The sequence below is a fragment of the Erinaceus europaeus genome, chromosome 7 (genome assembly GCF_950295315.1).
Source record: "Erinaceus europaeus chromosome 7, mEriEur2.1, whole genome shotgun sequence".
NCBI lineage: Eukaryota > Metazoa > Chordata > Mammalia > Eulipotyphla > Erinaceidae > Erinaceus > Erinaceus europaeus.
Window position 1 is genome coordinate 111,820,640 of NC_080168.1, and position 16,723 is coordinate 111,837,362.

Sequence of the window (16,723 nt, forward strand, 5' to 3'; positions counted from 1 at the left end):
GATAAACTATATGCCCCCAAAGATGTGCTAGCAGCTTTCTGAACAGGGGGTGACCTACTTCTCCTTCCCCATACACACACTATGTGGTGTGAGCTGAAACTCCTGTTATGCTGTTGTGGGGGTTATTTGCCAAGGAAATGTCGGCTCAGAGAGGGTCCAGAGCTAGCTCCCCTCCCCCCACAGCCCTGTTTACCCACTGTCACCTGACTTCTCTGGCTAGCTACAACCCCAACTGCTCAGCAAATACCTGTCTCTCCTGCCCTTGCCCTGAATCTTAAGACCTAAGAGTCTTGGTGACGCCACTGACTGGCAGCGTGGCCCAGGGCTGGTCACTTCCCCTCTCGGTCCCTCCAAGTACAGCGTGCTGTTGCATGTCCCCCAGTCTATCTTCCTCAGACCTGGAGGACTATTCTCCCCAGGAGTGTCTGTTTATTTATTTATTATTGGATAGAGACAGAGAGAAATTGAGAAGAGAGGGAAAGAGAGACACCTGCAGCCCTCCTTCACCACTTGTGAAGTTTTCCTCCTGCAGGTGAGGACCAGGGGCTTGAACCCAGCTCATTGTACACTGTAATGTACTTAAACCAGGTGCACCACTGCCTGGCCCCTTGCCCCAATGGTTTCTATGGGAAAAGATTTGATGGTTACTTGGAGGGTGCTCTTAAAGGAAAAAGCTGGGAGTGGAGATGAGGCTCTGTTTTACCTGCTGAGGACTCTATAGGTCACTGAGCAGGGCTAGCCACAGGAGCCCCAAACTGGCCTCCTCCCAGCCCTGGTCTAGTGGCTCCTGGGAATGTGGATGCTGGAGGCTCACCACTTAGGATGATATGACAGGTCGCTGCTGACTGTAGTCCTCCCCCACCTCCTGTCTGATCGGGGAAACAGAGGCCAAGAGAAATTCATTTCCAGGATGACTTTGGTCTAGAATTTGGAGACTTAAGTGGTATCAGAAAGGACTCAGGCTGGCATTGTCCTGGGGGGCGGGGAGGTGCAGTGATGGGGTTGTTTGGGGGTTTCCAGTTGTGTTTATTGTGAGGCCCCTTATGTGGCTGTTAGGGCTTTAAAATCAGTGGTAGCAGAGGAGTTGTCATCATCCAGTCACCGTTCAGAGGAAGAAGTGGGACAGGGCCGAGCCGTGTGTGTCCACCTAGGATCCCAGGGACCTGTGGGGTTCTTGTTCCGTGATGCTCATCTCTCTCATTGCTTCCCCACCAGCGGTGGAGACACAGAGCACCAGCTCAGAGGAGATGGTACCCAGCTCACCCTCACCCCCACCACCTCCCCGGGTCTACAAGCCATGCTTCGTGTGCAATGACAAGTCCTCTGGCTACCACTACGGGGTCAGCTCTTGTGAAGGCTGCAAGGTGTGTCCACGGTGGGGCTGGGTGCTCTGGGGTGTGTGTGTGTGGGGGGGTGTCTGGGTGAGGAATCGGGGAGACCTGAGTGTGACTGAGCTACCCCTCTGGAGGGTGGGGTGGGCAGAAGGCTGTTTTGCACATAGGTGGCTAATGGAGTTGGCCAGGCCTGGGGTCACCTGCGAGGCCTCTGAGGGTTTGGGACACTACACCCAGCTTCACTGACACCCCTCACCCCCAATGCCAGGGCTTCTTCCGCCGCAGCATCCAAAAGAACATGGTGTACACGTGTCACCGAGATAAGAATTGTATCATCAACAAAGTGACCCGGAATCGCTGCCAGTACTGCCGGCTACAGAAGTGCTTCGAAGTGGGCATGTCCAAGGAAGGTAGGCTCCCTGCCCTGCCCGCCCTGGCCCACGAGTGTCAGCCTTCTCCCACAGGCCACCCCACTTCCCTGACCTCTGAGACCTCATCTGCCCTGGGGTGCAGCCTCCTCCCCAGCCTGTCCTATTGGATGGGCTCCATTCACTCTGGAGGCCCCACCCCTCCCCGCCCTCCCCTCTCAGCATCTAACCCGGCCTCTGAATGAGTGGCTGGGGGTTACCTTCTCACGTTCCAGGCCTTAGGAATGGGAATTCCTCAGGGCGGCCTTGCCAGCCCCCTTCCCCTCCCAGGTCTGAACCTGTGGTGGATCTGGGGTGCCCCCCTCCCCTGCGCCATTGTGCTGCCAAGGCTATAAGTGGATATCCTGCTGCCTGCATATCCTGCCCCCCCCCCTCCCCAGCTTCTGCAGGGTGACAGGAAGGGCAGGACTGAGCACCCGGCCTGGGAAGGAGCAGGGGCTGCAGGCATTGGGTGGGGCTGGCAAAGTGAATCTGGGATGTAGGCAATAGGGAAACTGAGGCACTGATGACCATACCAGGGAATAGGCAATCAGGATAAAAACCAAACACAGGAAACTAGGGTTGGAGAGAGGGGGCAGGAGCAGTAATAGTAGCTCACAGGGTAGGGTGTGTGTTTTGCCATGCGTAGGACCCTAGTTCCAACCCCAGTACCATATGGAAGGTACTAGGGCACCAGAGGAAGCTCTTGTGAGGCCTGGCAGTGACACAACCTATAGAGTACAAATGTTACTATGTGCCATGGCCAGGAGTCAAGCAGCCCCCCTTCCCTCTCATTTCTCTCTGTATCATCAAATAAAAGGAAGGAGTGGGGCTGGGCAGTTGTGCACAAGGACTTGGGTTTGAGTTCCAGTTCCCACATGCAGGGGGGAAGCTTCACCAGCAGTGAAGCACTGCTGCAGGTGAGGTGTCTCTGTCTCCTTCCCTCTCAATTTCTCTTTCTTTAATCAATAAGTAATAAATAAATTAATTAAGTATAATTAGGGGCTGGTGCCGTGGCACACCTGCTGGAGTGCACATGGTACAGTGCCCAAGGACTCAGGTTCAAGCCTCTGGTCCCCACCTGTAGGGGGAAAGCTTTGCAAGTGGTGAAGCAGTGTTGCAGGTGTCTCTGTTGCTCTGTCTTCCCTACCCTCTCAATTTCTGACTATCTCTATCCAATAAATAAAGATAAAAAATTTGGGGCCGGGTGGTGGCACACCTGGTTGAGCGCACATGTTACAATGTGCTAGGTCCCAGGTTCAAGCCTGGTCCCCACCTGCAGGGGGAAAGCTTCACGAGTGGTGGAGCAGGGCTGCAGGTGTCTCTCTGTCTCTCTCCCTCTCTATCTCCCCCTCCCTTCTCAATTTCTGGCTGTCTCTATCCAATAAATAAAGATAATAAGAAAAAAATTAAAAAAAGAAAAAAGAAAAAATTTTAATTAATTCTCAACAACAAGACAACAAATAACCCCATCCAAAAATGGGGGGGAGGACTTGGACAGAATATTCATCACAGAAGAGATCCAAAAGGCCGAGAAACACATGAAAAAATGCTCCAAGTCTCTGATTGTCAGAGAAATGCAAATAAAGACAACAATGAGATACCACTTCACTCCTATGAGAATGAATGTCATACATCAGAAAAGGTAACAGCAGCAAATGCTGGAGAGGGTGTGGGGTCAAAGGAACCCTCCTGCACTGCTGGTGGGAATGTCAATTGGTCCAACCTCTGTGGAGAACAGTCTGGAGAACTCTCAGAAGGCTAGAAATGGACCTACCCTATGATCCTGCAATTCCTCTCCTGGGGATAGATCCTAAGGAACCCAACGCATCCATCCAAAAAGATCTGTGTACACATATGTTCTTGGCAGCACAATTTGTAATAGCCAAAACCTGGAAGCAACCCAGGTGTGCAACAACAGATGAGTGGCTGAGCAAGTTGTGGTCTATATACACAATGGACTACTACTCAGCTGTAAAAAATGGTGACTTCACCGTTTTCAGCCGATCTTGGATGGACCTTGAAAAAATCATGTTGAGTGAAATAAGTCAGAAACAGAAGGATGAGTATGGGATGATCTCACTCTCAGGCAGAAGTTGAAAAACAAGATCAGAAAAGAAAACACAAGTAGAACCTGAAATGGAATTGGCATATCGCACCAAAGTACAAGACCCTGGGGTGGGTGGGTGGGGAGAATACAGGCCCATGAGGATGACAGAGGACCTAGTGGAGGTTGTATTGTTATATGGGAATCTGGGGAATGTTATGCATGTACAAACTATTGTATTTACTGTTGAATGTAAAACATTAATTCCCCAATAAAGAAATAAAAAAATTTAATTAATTAAGTATAATTTTTAAAAAAAGAAAGAAAAAAACAAAAAAAGAAACTGGCTGCCAGGAGCAGTGGATCCATTGTGCAGGCGCCAAGCCCCAGCTATAACCCTGGGGAAAATAAAGAAGAGAAAAGAAAAAAAGCAAAGAAAAGATAGCTAATACAGCAAAATGGAACACGGCCTTGATCAAAAAAGACAGAATTTAGGGTGGAGGGGTTGTCCAGAGGGAGGCGCACGTGTCCTGAGCCTCTCCTGCTCCCATTCCCACCAGCTGTGCGGAATGACCGGAACAAGAAAAAGAAAGAGGTGAAGGAAGAAGCGTCTCTTGACAGCTATGAGCTGAGCCCGCAGCTAGAAGAGCTCATCACGAAGGTCAGCCGAGCCCATCAGGAGACCTTCCCCTCACTCTGCCAGCTGGGCAAGTACACCACGGTGAGGAGCAGGCAGTGCACTGGGCAGCAGCAGGGCTGTGCTGGGGGCAGGGTCTGATGCTGAGGATGAGGAGGACATCAGAATGCAGAGGGAGTGCTGGGCTATTGGCAGAAGGGTGGTGTCAGCTTGCGTTCTGACCTGCTGTCCCCACAGAACTCCAGTGCGGACCACCGGGTGCAGCTGGACCTAGGGCTGTGGGACAAGTTCAGTGAGTTGGCCACCAAGTGCATCATCAAGATTGTGGAGTTTGCCAAGCGGCTGCCGGGCTTCACAGGACTCAGCATTGCCGACCAGATCACTCTGCTCAAGGCCGCCTGCCTAGACATCCTGGTAAGTTAAGACCTCTCTTATTGGGGGGGGTCATGGTGGCCGGGTGGTGACTCACTTGGTACAGTGTATACAGTACTGTGTATGAGGACCTGGGTTCAAGCCCCTGGTTCCCACCTACAGGTGGGAACCTCTGTGTCTCTCATCAAAAAAGAGTGAGGGCTGAGGAGATAGCATAATGGTTATGCAAAAAGTCTTTCTTAACTGAGGTTTTGAAGTCCCAGGTTCAATCTCCAGCACCCCTGTAAGTCAGAGCTAAGCAGTGCTTTAGTAATGATAATAAAAATAATAAATAAGAGAGAAAGAAAGGAGAAAGAAAGCAAAAGGGGGAGAATGGCTGCTGGAAATGGTGGGTTGCTTAGGAACTGAGCCCCCACAAATAACAGTGTTGGCAAATAATAACAACAACAATAATAATAGTAATAATAAATTGAAATAATAATACTTGATCCCAGGGGCCGGGTGGTGGTGCATCTGGTTGAGCGCACGTGTTACAGTGCTCATGGACCCAGGTTCAAACCCCCATTCTACACCTGCAAGGGGAAAGCTTTGCAAGTGGTGAAGCAGTGCTGCAGATGTCTCTCTCCCCCCCCCCCCTATCACCCCCCTCCATCCCGATTACTGGTTGTCTCTATCCAATAAATAAATAAATAAATGCAAAAAAATAATACCTGATCCCATATGAGACCAAGATGTTGGCCTACATTTTTTCTCCTCTCTCCAATATGGGGCTTCCCAGAGCTCCTCCAATTCCAGCTTATTTTATTATTATTATCTTTTTTAAAATTATTCTTACCAGAGCACTGCTCAACTCTGGCCTATGGTGATATGGGGGATTGAACCTGGGGATTCAAAGCCTCTTTGCATAGCCATTAAGCTATCTCTCCAACCCTCCAAGTTCTTTCTGTCTTCATCCTGACTCTAAAGTCTGGCTCTAGATTTTGGGTGCCTCGCCTGCTTCCGGCTTCTCCCCCCAAGCTGCCCCTCTGGGATCACCTCACCATCTTGTGCACCTTCTTTTTCCGAGCGGCCTGTGACCCTCCCCACAGTACTGAGGCCCCCCCTTGCCCACCTCCAGATGCTTCGGATCTGCACTCGGTACACCCCAGAACAGGACACCATGACCTTCTCCGACGGGCTGACTCTGAACCGCACCCAGATGCACAACGCGGGCTTTGGGCCCCTCACAGACCTGGTCTTTGCCTTCGCTGGGCAGCTCCTGCCACTAGAGATGGACGACACCGAGACCGGCTTGCTCAGCGCCATCTGTCTCATCTGCGGAGGTGCGGGGGCGCCCCCTGGTGTTTTCTCAGGCCCCTTCCCCACAGCAGACTTTGCTTTCTCCCCCTGCCTGGGGCCCGCTCCTGATCCATCCACAGGCTGGATGTCCTAGCAGCCCAGAACACGGGACAAAATGAGGGGCATCGTCGAGGGAAAGGAGAGACTCCGAGATCCTGGTGCTGAGATAGGAGTCTGTACAAGATTGACTAACAAGAGACAGTCTCTTAAAAGCGAGCAGCCAGGAGTCGGGTGGTAGCGCAGCGGGTTAAGCACATGTGGCACAAAGCGCAGGGACCTGCGTAAGGATCCGGGTTGGAGCCCCGGCTCCCCACCTGCAGGGGAGTCGCTTCACAGGCGGTGAAGCAGGTCTGCAGGCGTCTATCTTTCTCTCCCCCTCTCTGTCTTCCCCTCCTCTCTCCATTCTCTCTTTGTCCTATCTAACAACGACGACATCAGTAACAACAACAATGATAACTATAACAGCAATAAAAAACAAGGGCAACAAAAGGAAAAATAAATAAATATTAAAAAAAAAAAGAAAGAAAGAAAAGCCAGCAGCCCTGGGCGGGGGCTCAAGTGGGAGGTACAGGGGGCAGAACTGCTGGAGATCATTCTTTTGCCACTGTCCACATAGACCGCATGGACCTGGAAGAACCCGAAAAAGTGGACAAGCTGCAGGAGCCCTTGCTGGAAGCCCTGAGGCTGTACGCTCGGCGCCGGCGGCCCAGCCAGCCCTACATGTTCCCAAGGATGCTCATGAAGATCACCGACCTCCGCGGCATCAGCACCAAGGGTGAGTCACCTGTGGGCGTCTGCTCGCTCTCTTGGGGCTGCTGACACCCCAGGTCAGGGGTGAACAGGTGGGGAGACAGGCAAGGGATGAGAGCCAGGGAAATGACACTAGAATCCTGACTCTGTTTTTTGCCCCTGGAGAGGCTTTAGTCAGATATCTTGAGGGTTTGTTATTGTTGTTGTTTTGTTTGTTTGTTTTCCCCACCAGGGTTATCACTGGGCCTTGATACCTGCACAGTAAATCCATCATCCCAGGTGGCCATTCTCCCCCCCCCCCCTTTTTCCTTTTTGATAGAGACAGAGAGGAATTGAGGCCTTTTAAGCCTGAGGAACCAGGCGGTGGTGCACCTAGTTAAGTGCACGCTCTACAGTGCACAAGGACCCAGGTTCAAGCCCCTGGTCCTCACCTGTAGTGGGAGAGCTTCACAAGTGGTGAAGGAGAGCTGCAGACGTCTCTCTGTTTCTTTCCCTCTCTACCTCCCCTTCTCAATTTTTCTCTGTCTCTATCCAATAATAAATAAATTAAAATTAAATGTAAAAATTTTTTAAAAAGAAAAAACTTTCTTTGGTAGCCCAGGAGGTGGCAAAGTAGATAAAGTGTTAGTCTCTCAAGTGTGAAGGCGAGAGCTCTATCCCCAGTACCACATATGCTATTCTGTCTCTCTCTCTCTCTCAAATAAATAGATAAAGAATTTTATAAAGATTTTTTTTGGGGGGTTGCAGCTGGGAGGTGGGTCACATGGTAGAGCACACATGTTACTATGTGTAAGGTCCTGAGTTTGAATCCCCAGTCATCACATAGGACCATCTGCAAGGAGGAAGCTTTGAGTGGTGACCCATTCTCTCTCCTCACGTCTGTGTCTTTCTGTCTCCATCTCTGTCTGTCTCTCACCTTCTGTCGAGAAGGGAGAAAGAATGGTCCACAGGAATCCTGCTGGTGAGGAGCCTCAACAATAACTCCCAATAGTAAAGATAAATAAATAAACAAACATAAATGTTACTGATACAAAGACAGACCAAAGCACCACTCATTTTATATAGAGTCTGGAGTTGAACCCAGGGCCTCCCACATGTAAGGTGTGTACTTCAGTCACCTCAATTGCTTTTGCCATACTGTTTTTCTGTTTATAAATTGAGCTGTATTTATTTATACGCACCTCAGATTAGTGTGAGGGTTATCCAGGTTAACACACAATGAGCTTAAAACCACACTGAATAAAATGTTGAGTTTCAGCTGTTGGGGAAATGACCAGCTGGGAGAGCACAGGCCATGTATGCCTGAGGCTTCTGCTTCAGTCCCCAAAATGACATTTGCAGACCGGAGTAATGTTCTGGTTTCCTTCACTTTCTCATATGAAACGCTCTCTCTGGTGGAGGAGACAGAAAAATAGTTATGCAAACAGACTCTAATGCCTGAGGCTCTGAAGTCCCAAATTCAACCCCCCACACCACTATAAACCAGCGCTAAGCAATGCTCTGGTAAAACCAACCAAACAAAACACACAAACAAACTAATGAAACTCTCTCTGTGTATCTCATGTAATAAAGACAAGTCTAAGCTTTCAGTGTCACAGGCTTAATGGTGGTCAGCAGTAGCACAGGAGACTTGGGCCTCCCTGAGACACCATGTTCAGTTTTTGGCCCCAAATATGCTGGAACTGTACTCTTTCTTTCTTTCTTTCTTTCTTTCTTTCTTTCCTTCTTTTTTCTTTTGCCTCCAGGGCTTTTGCTGGGGTTTGGTACCAGCACTATGAATCCACTGCTCCTGAAGGCCATTTTTTTTTTTCCATTTTATTGAATAGGAAAGAGAACAATTGAGTGAGAAGGGGGAAGACAGAGAAGGGAAGAGGAAGGTAGAAACTTACAGACCTGCTTCACCACTGGTGAAGTGACCTCTCTGTAGGTGGGGAGAGGGGGGCTTAAACTGGAGTCTTTGCACGGGTCCTTGCGCTTCGTACTATGTGGGCTTAACCCGGTGCATTACTGCCTGGCCCCCTCTTCTCTCTTTCATAAAATAGATAATTTGGGAGACCAGGAGATAGCTCACCTGATAGCACACACACTTTGCCATGGGAGCACCATGCAAAGGGGAAGCCTCATGATGGAGTGATGGAGTGATGAAGACAAAAAAGAGTCTGGGGCCAGGTGGTGGCACACCTGGTTGAATGTACATGTTACAGTACACAAGGATCTGGGTTCGAGCCCTAGGTCCCCACTTACCTGCAGGGGGAAAGCTTTACGAGTGGTGAAGCAGTGCTGCAGGTGACTCTCTGTCTCCCTATCTCCCCTTTCCCTCTTGATTTCTGGCTGTCTCTACCTAATAAATAAATAAAGATAATTTTAAAAAGTCTATGAGGACCTGTGAAATCATGCAGAAGCCTCCCAAAAACCCTAGCAGCAGATAAAATGGGAGGAAATTTCACACACACACACACACACACACACACACACACACACACACACACACACACACACTTTATTGTTGGATAGAGACAGAGAGAAATCGAGAGGGGAGGGGAAGACAGAGAGGGAGAGAAGAGAAAGACAGACACCTGCAGACCTGCCTCACCGCTTATGAAGCAAACCCCCTGCAGGTGGGGAGCCGGGGCTCGAACCGGGATCCTTAGGCTGGTCTGTGAGCTTCAGGCCATGTGCACTTAACCAACGCTGCACTGCTGCCCGCTTCCCGTTTTTGTTTTTACCAGAACACTGTTCAGCTCTGGCTTATGGTGCTGCTGGAGAGTGAAGCTGGGATCTTCGGTGCCTCAGGGCTGAAAGGCATTTTATATAACCATTATGCTATCTTCCTAGTCCATTAAATAATTTGTTTTCAAGTAATATATATATATAAAAAAAAAAAAACAGTGGGGCCAGGCAGTAGCACAGCAGGTTAAGAGCACATGGCGCAAAGCACACGGACCGGCATAAGGATCCCGGTTCGAGCCCACCTGCAGGGGAGTCACTTCACAGGTGGTGAAGCAGGTCTGCAGGTGTCTTTCTCTCCCCCTCTCTGTCTTCCCCTCCTCTCTTCATTTTTCTCTGCCGTATCCAACAAGGATGACATCAATAACAACAACGATAATAACCACAACAATAAAAAACAAGGGCAACAAAAAGGGAATAAATGAATAAATAAATAAATATTTTTAAAAGGAGAATGAGGGCTGAGTGGTAGCATATCTGGCTGAGCACACGTGTTACAATGTGCAAGGGCCCGGTTCAGGCTCCTAGTGGTGAAGTCATGCTTGTGACACCCCCCCCCCACCCCACCCCCCCGTGCAGGTGCTCCATTCCATGCGACAAGGGCTTAAACCGAGATCCTTGAAGAACATGGTGAAGTGTGGGCTCCACTGGGTGAACCATGCCCCAGCCCCCACAATTTCCTATTATTATAAATGGGCCAGAGAACAGCTGACCAGCTCTGGACATAAGAAAGCCAGGGGCCTGGGGTGGGAGGCTGCGGGCTGGCGTGGTGCGATGTCCTTGGAGCCCGCAAGCAGGGAGAAGAGAGCTGGGGACCGAGGGCAAGCAGAGACACCTCTGCCCACCTGAACCTCTCCCCTACTCCCCACTGCAGGTGCGGAACGGGCAATAACTCTGAAGATGGAGATTCCAGGCCCCATGCCTCCCCTGATCCGAGAGATGCTGGAGAACCCCGAAATGTTTGAGGACGACTCCTCGCAGCCTGGCCCCCATCCGAAGGCCTCTAGCGAGGATGAGGCTCCCGGGAGCCAGGGCAAAGGGCGCTGCAGCCCCAAACCTGACCCGGGCCCCTGACTCCCCGGCCACAGGGTCGGGGCTCCAGGCAGCAGACTGACCATCTCCCAGACACTGCCGTGCCTAGGGGAGGCTCTGCTCTGCCCTCTCCCCGCCCTTCCATGAGCTCCTTGTTTTTGCCAAAGTTTTCAGGGGTGCCTCTGTGTTCATCCCGTTCCTGCTCTAAGCAGCTCCCCTTTGAGTCTTGGGGGCCTGCCTTGCTCCTGGGGATAAGCCTGGCTTTGGACTGAAATCTCAGCGCTGCCCTGCCGAGACCCTGGGCCCAGGCTTTCTGGGCCGAGAGGCAGAGCCTGCCTTTCTGCGGTCCCTTCCTTGCCCGGTGCTTAGGCCTCTGGGAGCAAACAGGAACACTAGAGACCAAAAAGGGGGCAGTGGGGGAGGGCTGTGCCCACCCTCTCGCCCCTGCCCTAGGTGCCTAATGCTGTGGACACACCTGCCCGCACCTATCAGGTGCACGATGCCGCGGGCCAGAGCTGGGTGGGCGCAGGCCGGGGCCCTTCCTTTCTGGCAGTGGAGGCCAAGGGCAGAAGGGACAGAAGGGCAGATGGGCACCTCTTTGCTGGGGCCAAGTGCACCTTGCCCCCTCCGTTACAAGGCTCTCCCCAGCCCTGTCATGTGCCTTGGGCTCCCCTGCCTCCCATCTCAGCCATCAGGGCAGGAGCCCTCCTACACTACACAGGGGTTAGGGGATCCCTCTCTCCCAGTGCCTTCCCCCTCAACCCTCACAGCAGCTTGGCCCCGGGAGGGGGGTTGGGCGCTGCTTGGCTGATCCTGCCCTGCCCCAGAGGAAGCCTCTATTTATTTATTAGCTTTTGTTTACACCCCTGAGTTGACCCCTTCCTCCAGGGGTCTTGGGAGGGGGATCCCAGGGCCCCTGTGACCTCCTACCATTGTTCTTCCAGCCCCCAGTTTGTATTTAGCTGCCAAATAAGATTCCCACTGGCTACCCCTTTTTCTCTGGGGGGTCAGGGTGCTGTCCCCTCCCCTCTGTTTACATCTCCCCTCCAGCCCGCTGTATCGCATATTGCTGAGTTTTCTATTTTTGCAAAATAAAGTGATGGAAACTCTTAGGACATGGCTCCCTCTAGAAGGAGGTGGGGAGTGACCAGCTGGGTCAGGAGGTGAGCGCCCTGGGACATGGACGCTTGCTCAGTGGAACCCAGGAAGGACCACAGGTTGGGGGAGATGAGGAGGAGTGGGCCCACAGACAGCAGAGGTCGCCGGGGAGGGCGGGAAGCTGTGTATGGATATGGACTTCAGTCTTTGAGACTGTCCTTGCCTCCCCTGGAGAAGGGCCTCACTGAGGTTTCAGTTCTTGTGAGGGTCCCCAGGCCCGGCACAGCCTGCACCCAAGTACAGTGTTTCTGTTTTATATCAGCTCCTCCTGGAGCTCCTCCACTCTATGCTCCCATCAGCTCCTTCCGCCCACTCTTCACCCACCACCTCTGCAGCCTTGTGTCCTACCCCACCCCCACATACACCTTCAGTCTTACTCCAGCTCCTTTGGCCTCTGTGCCTTTGCCCCCTGGTCACTTGTGGCTCCCAGCTCACTCTCCCCGGAGGACAGTGCCTTACCTTGCTTTAGTTTGACCGCCTCCACCGGTGACCTGTGCATATGGAAGAGGCTGAGGGTGTGGGAGCGGGGGGGGGGGGGGGGGGGGGGAGATGGGGAAAAGCAGAAGAAGAAGAAAGTGAAAGAAACTGTAGAGGAAACCACAGGACCTCTGGGGAGCAGGGTCATTGCCATGGTAACCCTTGGTTGTGGGGGAAGGGTGAAAGGTCCAGGGCCTGAAGGCTGCAGAAGCCCACCCAGAGCCTGAGCCCCTCCACAGGACTCCCTGCCCCTTGTCTGACATTTACTTAACTTGAGCATCTAATAGGAGGTCAGCACTCTGCTGGGCACTGTGGCTCTGGCTGGTCCCTGCCCTCATGGGGAACCCATGAACTTCACATTCTTCTTGAAACTTTCTGTGGTCAAGTGTGGGTCAGGACTGCCTGTCCCTTTCCTAGGCCCTCACCACTGTCTTGGCTCTGTGACTCAATTTCTTTTTTTTTTTTAATTTTATATTTATTTATTTATTCCCTTTTGTTGTCCTTGTTGTTTTATTGTTGTAGTTATTATTGATGTCATTGTTGTTGGATAGGACAGAGAGAAATGGAGAGAGGAGGGGAAGACAGAGAGGGGGAGAGAAATATAAACACCTGCAGACCTGCTTCACTGCCTGTGAAGCGACTCCCCTGCAGGTGGGGAGCCGGGGGCTTGAACCAGGATTCTTATGATGGTCCTTGCACTTTGCTCCGCCTGCGCTTAACCCGCTGTGCTACTTCGAGACTCCCTGTGACTCAATTTCTGAGCCAGGCCCTGTGCCTTTCTCTCCAACTTGAATTCAAAGCCTCTCCATTCATCTTCCACCTCCATTACTTCCCAAACGTGTGCCTGCTTGATCTCTTCTAAGCAACTGGAATGAGTTATTTCTTTTCGTGCTCACAACAGTCCTATGTCTATATGATAGATAAGAAAACCAAGGGGGGAGTCGGGCGGTAGCACAGCAGGTTAAGCGCAGGTGACGCAAAGCTCAAGGACCATCATAAGGATCCCGGTTCAAGCACCCGGCTTTCCACCTGTAGGGGAGTCGCTTCACAGGTGGTGAAGCAGGTCTGCAGGTGTCTGTCTTTCTTCCTCTCTGTCTTCCCCTCCTCTCTCCATTTCTCTCTGTCCTATCCAACAACAACGACATCAATAACAACAATAATAACTACAACAATAAAAAAACATTAAAAAGAAAATCAAGGGAAGCATTAAAAAGATTTTATGGGGAGCTAGGGAGATAGCATAATGGTTATGCAAAAAGACGTCTATGTATTGGGCTCCAAGGACCTAGGTTCAGTCCTTGCACTTCCATAAGCCAAAGGTGAGCAGTGCTGTGAGAAAAAAAGGAGAATCTTTTTTTGCCCATCACTGGGGTTTTACCACTCTGGGCTAGCTTTTTCAAGTAAAGATAGTGGCAGAAAAAAGAGGGAAAGAGACCACAGCACTTAAGTTTTTCTTGTTGTTTGTTTGTTTTTGACCACAGCACTGCTCAGCTCGTTTGTGGTGGTGTGGGGGATTGAACCTGGGACTTTGGAGCCTCAGTCATGAGCGTCTCTATATAACCATCATGCTATCCCCCCCCCCAAGCTTTCAACATAATGGGAGCTAAACTTAAACCCGAGTTGTACGCAGGGCAAAGCTGCATAGCATCCTCACAAGCTTTTTCACCTGCCCCAGGTTAAGAAATTTAGCTGGCAGCCCATTGCTAGTAAGTGGCAGTCAGGATTGAGCTCAGGCAGATCGGCTGCAGAGCCCATGTAGCTGAGAACTCACCACGATACAATGGGCACTGAGTTTTCTTTTTCTTTTTTTTTTTAATCCACTGGTCCTGATAGGGTTTATTTTTTAAAATATTTATTTATTTTCCTTTTTATTGTCCTTGTTTTTTATTGTTGTTGTAGTTATTATTGTTGTTGTTGCTGTTGTCATTGTTGGATAGGACAGAGAGAAATGGAGAGAGGAGGGGAAGACAGAGAGAGGGGGAGAGAGATAGACACCTGCAGACCTGCTTCACCACTTGTGAAGCGACTCCCCTGCAGGTGGGGAGCTGGGGGCTCGAACCGGGATCCTTGCTCCGGTCCTTGCGCTTTGCAGCACGTGCGCTTAACCCACTGCGCTACTGCCGGACTCAATGGGGTTTATTTTATTTTATTAATTTAATAGGACAGAGAGGCAACTGCAACACTGTTCCACTGCTTGTGTAGCTCCCCTTCAGCCCCCCACAAGTGAGAACCATAGTCTTGAACCCTGGTCTTTGCACTTGGAAATGTGGCACTCTGTGTCCTCTTCTTCCCTGCCCCCAATTTCCAGAGCACTGCTCACCTCTGCTTCATGGTGGTACTGGAGATTGAACCTGGGACTTTAGAGCCTCAGGCTTAAAAGTCTATTTGCATAACCATTATGCTGTCTCCCCAGCCCCTTGACTCTGGGTTTTCAACATGAACAGAAGTGTCCCTGTGTGGTTGCTGGTAGAGCATATACATTACAGGACCCAGCTTCGAGCTCCCTGGTCCCGTCCCCATCTACAGGGAGGAAGTTTACAAGCAGCGGAGCAGTGCCGCAGGTGTCATTCCTTCCCTTTGTATCTCTTTGTGCTTAAAAAAAAAAATGCCACTGGGAACAGTGGGGTCCTGCAGGCATCAAACCCCAGTGAAAACCCTACTAGCAACAGCAACAGAAATGAACAGTTGGGCTGGGGAGACAGCTAGTGGCTATACAGAAGACTTTTCATGCCAGAGTTTCTGAGGTTCCAGCCCCACCATAGGACAGAGCTGAGCAGTGTTCTGGTGTCTATCTTCTTTCCTTCCTTTATTTATTTATCTCAAATAAAATAGATAATACATATATTTGGGGCCGGGTGGTGGTGCACTTGGTTGAGTGCACATGTTACAATGAACATGGAACTGGGCTCTAACCCCTGGTCCTCACATACAGGGGGAAAGCTTTGTGAGTGGTGAAGCAGTGCTGCAGGTGTCTATCTCCTCCTACCCTCTCGATCTGACTGTATCCATTATATAAATATAATTAAATAAAAAAAAATTTTTTTAACCAGAGTACTGCTTAGCTCTGGCTTATGGTGTTGTGGGGGGTTGAATCTGGGATGTTGGAGCCACCGGCATGACAATTAAAAAAAAAAATACAGGGAGTCAGGTGGTAGCGCAGTGGGTTAAGTGTAGGTGGCGCAAAGCACAAGGACTGGCTTAAAAATCCCAGTTCGAGTCCCCGGCTCCCCACCTGCAGGAGAGTCACTTCACAAGTGGTGAAGCAGGTCTGCAGGTGTCTATCTTTCTCCCCCCCATCTTTCCCTCCTCTCTTCACTTCTCTCTGTCCTATCTAACAACGACAACATCAATAACAACAACAACAACAATAATAACTACAACAATAAAACAAGGGCAACAAAAGGGAATAAATAAATAACTATTAAAAAAAAAAGAAAGAAGTCCTCTCTCTCTTCCTACTTGCCTCTAGGGTTACTGCTGGGGCTCAGTGCCTACACAACAAACTCACAGCTACTATGGCCATTTTTCCTTTTTTTCCTCCTATTCTTTTCTTTTTCTTTCTTTCTTTCTTTCTTTCTTTCTTTCTTTCTTTTTTTTTATTAGACAAGACAGAGAGAATGAGAGGGTGAGGGAGATAAAGAGGGAGAGAGAGAGACACCTGCAGACCTGTTTTCATTGCTCATGAATCTCCCGCCTTGTAGATGGGGAACAGAAGCACAAACCTGGGTTTTCTTTTTTTAAATTTTTTAAAATTTATTTTATTGATTTTCCCTTTTATTTCCCTTGTTTTTTATTGTTGTTGTTATTGATATCATCGTTGTTGTTGCACATGTCACAAAGCGCTTAACCCGCTGTGCTACCACCCGACTCCCACTTTTTTTCCCCAGGGTTATTGCTGGGACTTGGTGCCTGAACCACAAATCCACTGCTCCTGGAGGCGATTTTTTCCCTTTTGTTGCCCTTGTTGTTTTTTATCATTGTTGTGGTTATTATTATAGTTGTTATTGATGTCGTTGCTGCATAGGACAGAGAGAAATGGAGAGAGGAAGGGAAGACAGATAGGGGGAGAGAAAGATAGACACCTGCAGACCTGCTTCACTGCTTGTGAAGTGACATCCCTGCAGATGGGGAGCCAGGGGCTCAAACCGGGATCCTTACACGGGTCCTTATGCTTGCACCATGATGTGTGCTTATCCCGCTGCACTACTGCCCTTACCCCCCAAACCTGGGTTTTCACACATGGTACTGTGTGTGTGTTCAACCTGGTGCTAAGTACTCAATCACTACATCTGTGACATTAGGACAGGGTGGTTGTGAGCTCTAGTGGTGACAGCCTGCCCCTCAGCACAGAACTAGCACCCACAGATGAGCTGACTTCTTCCAGATCTCTGTATCAACTTCCTTGACCCAGTTCTACCTCTATTTGCTCCACCTTCCAGATCAG

General features: G+C 50.2%; 1 protein-coding gene and 1 long non-coding RNA gene across 10 annotated transcripts in view; one reads left to right on the forward strand and one right to left on the reverse strand.

The window, feature by feature from the left end:
- RARG (retinoic acid receptor gamma) overlaps positions 1-11,756 on the forward strand; it is a 28,447-nt gene extending 16,691 nt beyond the window's left edge. For 8 of the 9 annotated variants that reach the window (XM_060195276.1, XM_060195278.1, XM_060195277.1 and 5 more), the window contains 7 exons: positions 1,216-1,364; positions 1,603-1,744; positions 4,349-4,509; positions 4,663-4,839; positions 5,915-6,119; positions 6,752-6,910; positions 10,487-11,756. In XM_060195276.1, coding sequence (XP_060051259.1) covers positions 1,216-1,364; positions 1,603-1,744; positions 4,349-4,509; positions 4,663-4,839; positions 5,915-6,119; positions 6,752-6,910; positions 10,487-10,686 — 1,193 coding nt within the window. In that variant the 3' untranslated portion in view covers positions 10,687-11,756. Of the gene's footprint in view, positions 1-1,215; positions 1,365-1,602; positions 1,745-4,348; positions 4,510-4,662; positions 4,840-5,914; positions 6,120-6,751; positions 6,911-8,927; positions 9,257-10,486 lie in introns of those variants that run through there. The other variant, XM_060195271.1, reaches the window with a different exon arrangement.
- LOC132539506 (uncharacterized) lies at positions 7,927-12,424 on the reverse strand. The gene is made up of 2 exons (XR_009550841.1): positions 12,262-12,424; positions 7,927-8,276 (listed from the first exon to the last, which is right to left on the reverse strand). It is a non-coding gene; the product is annotated as an uncharacterized LOC132539506 (long non-coding RNA).
- Positions 12,425-16,723: the final 4,299 nt, after the last annotated feature.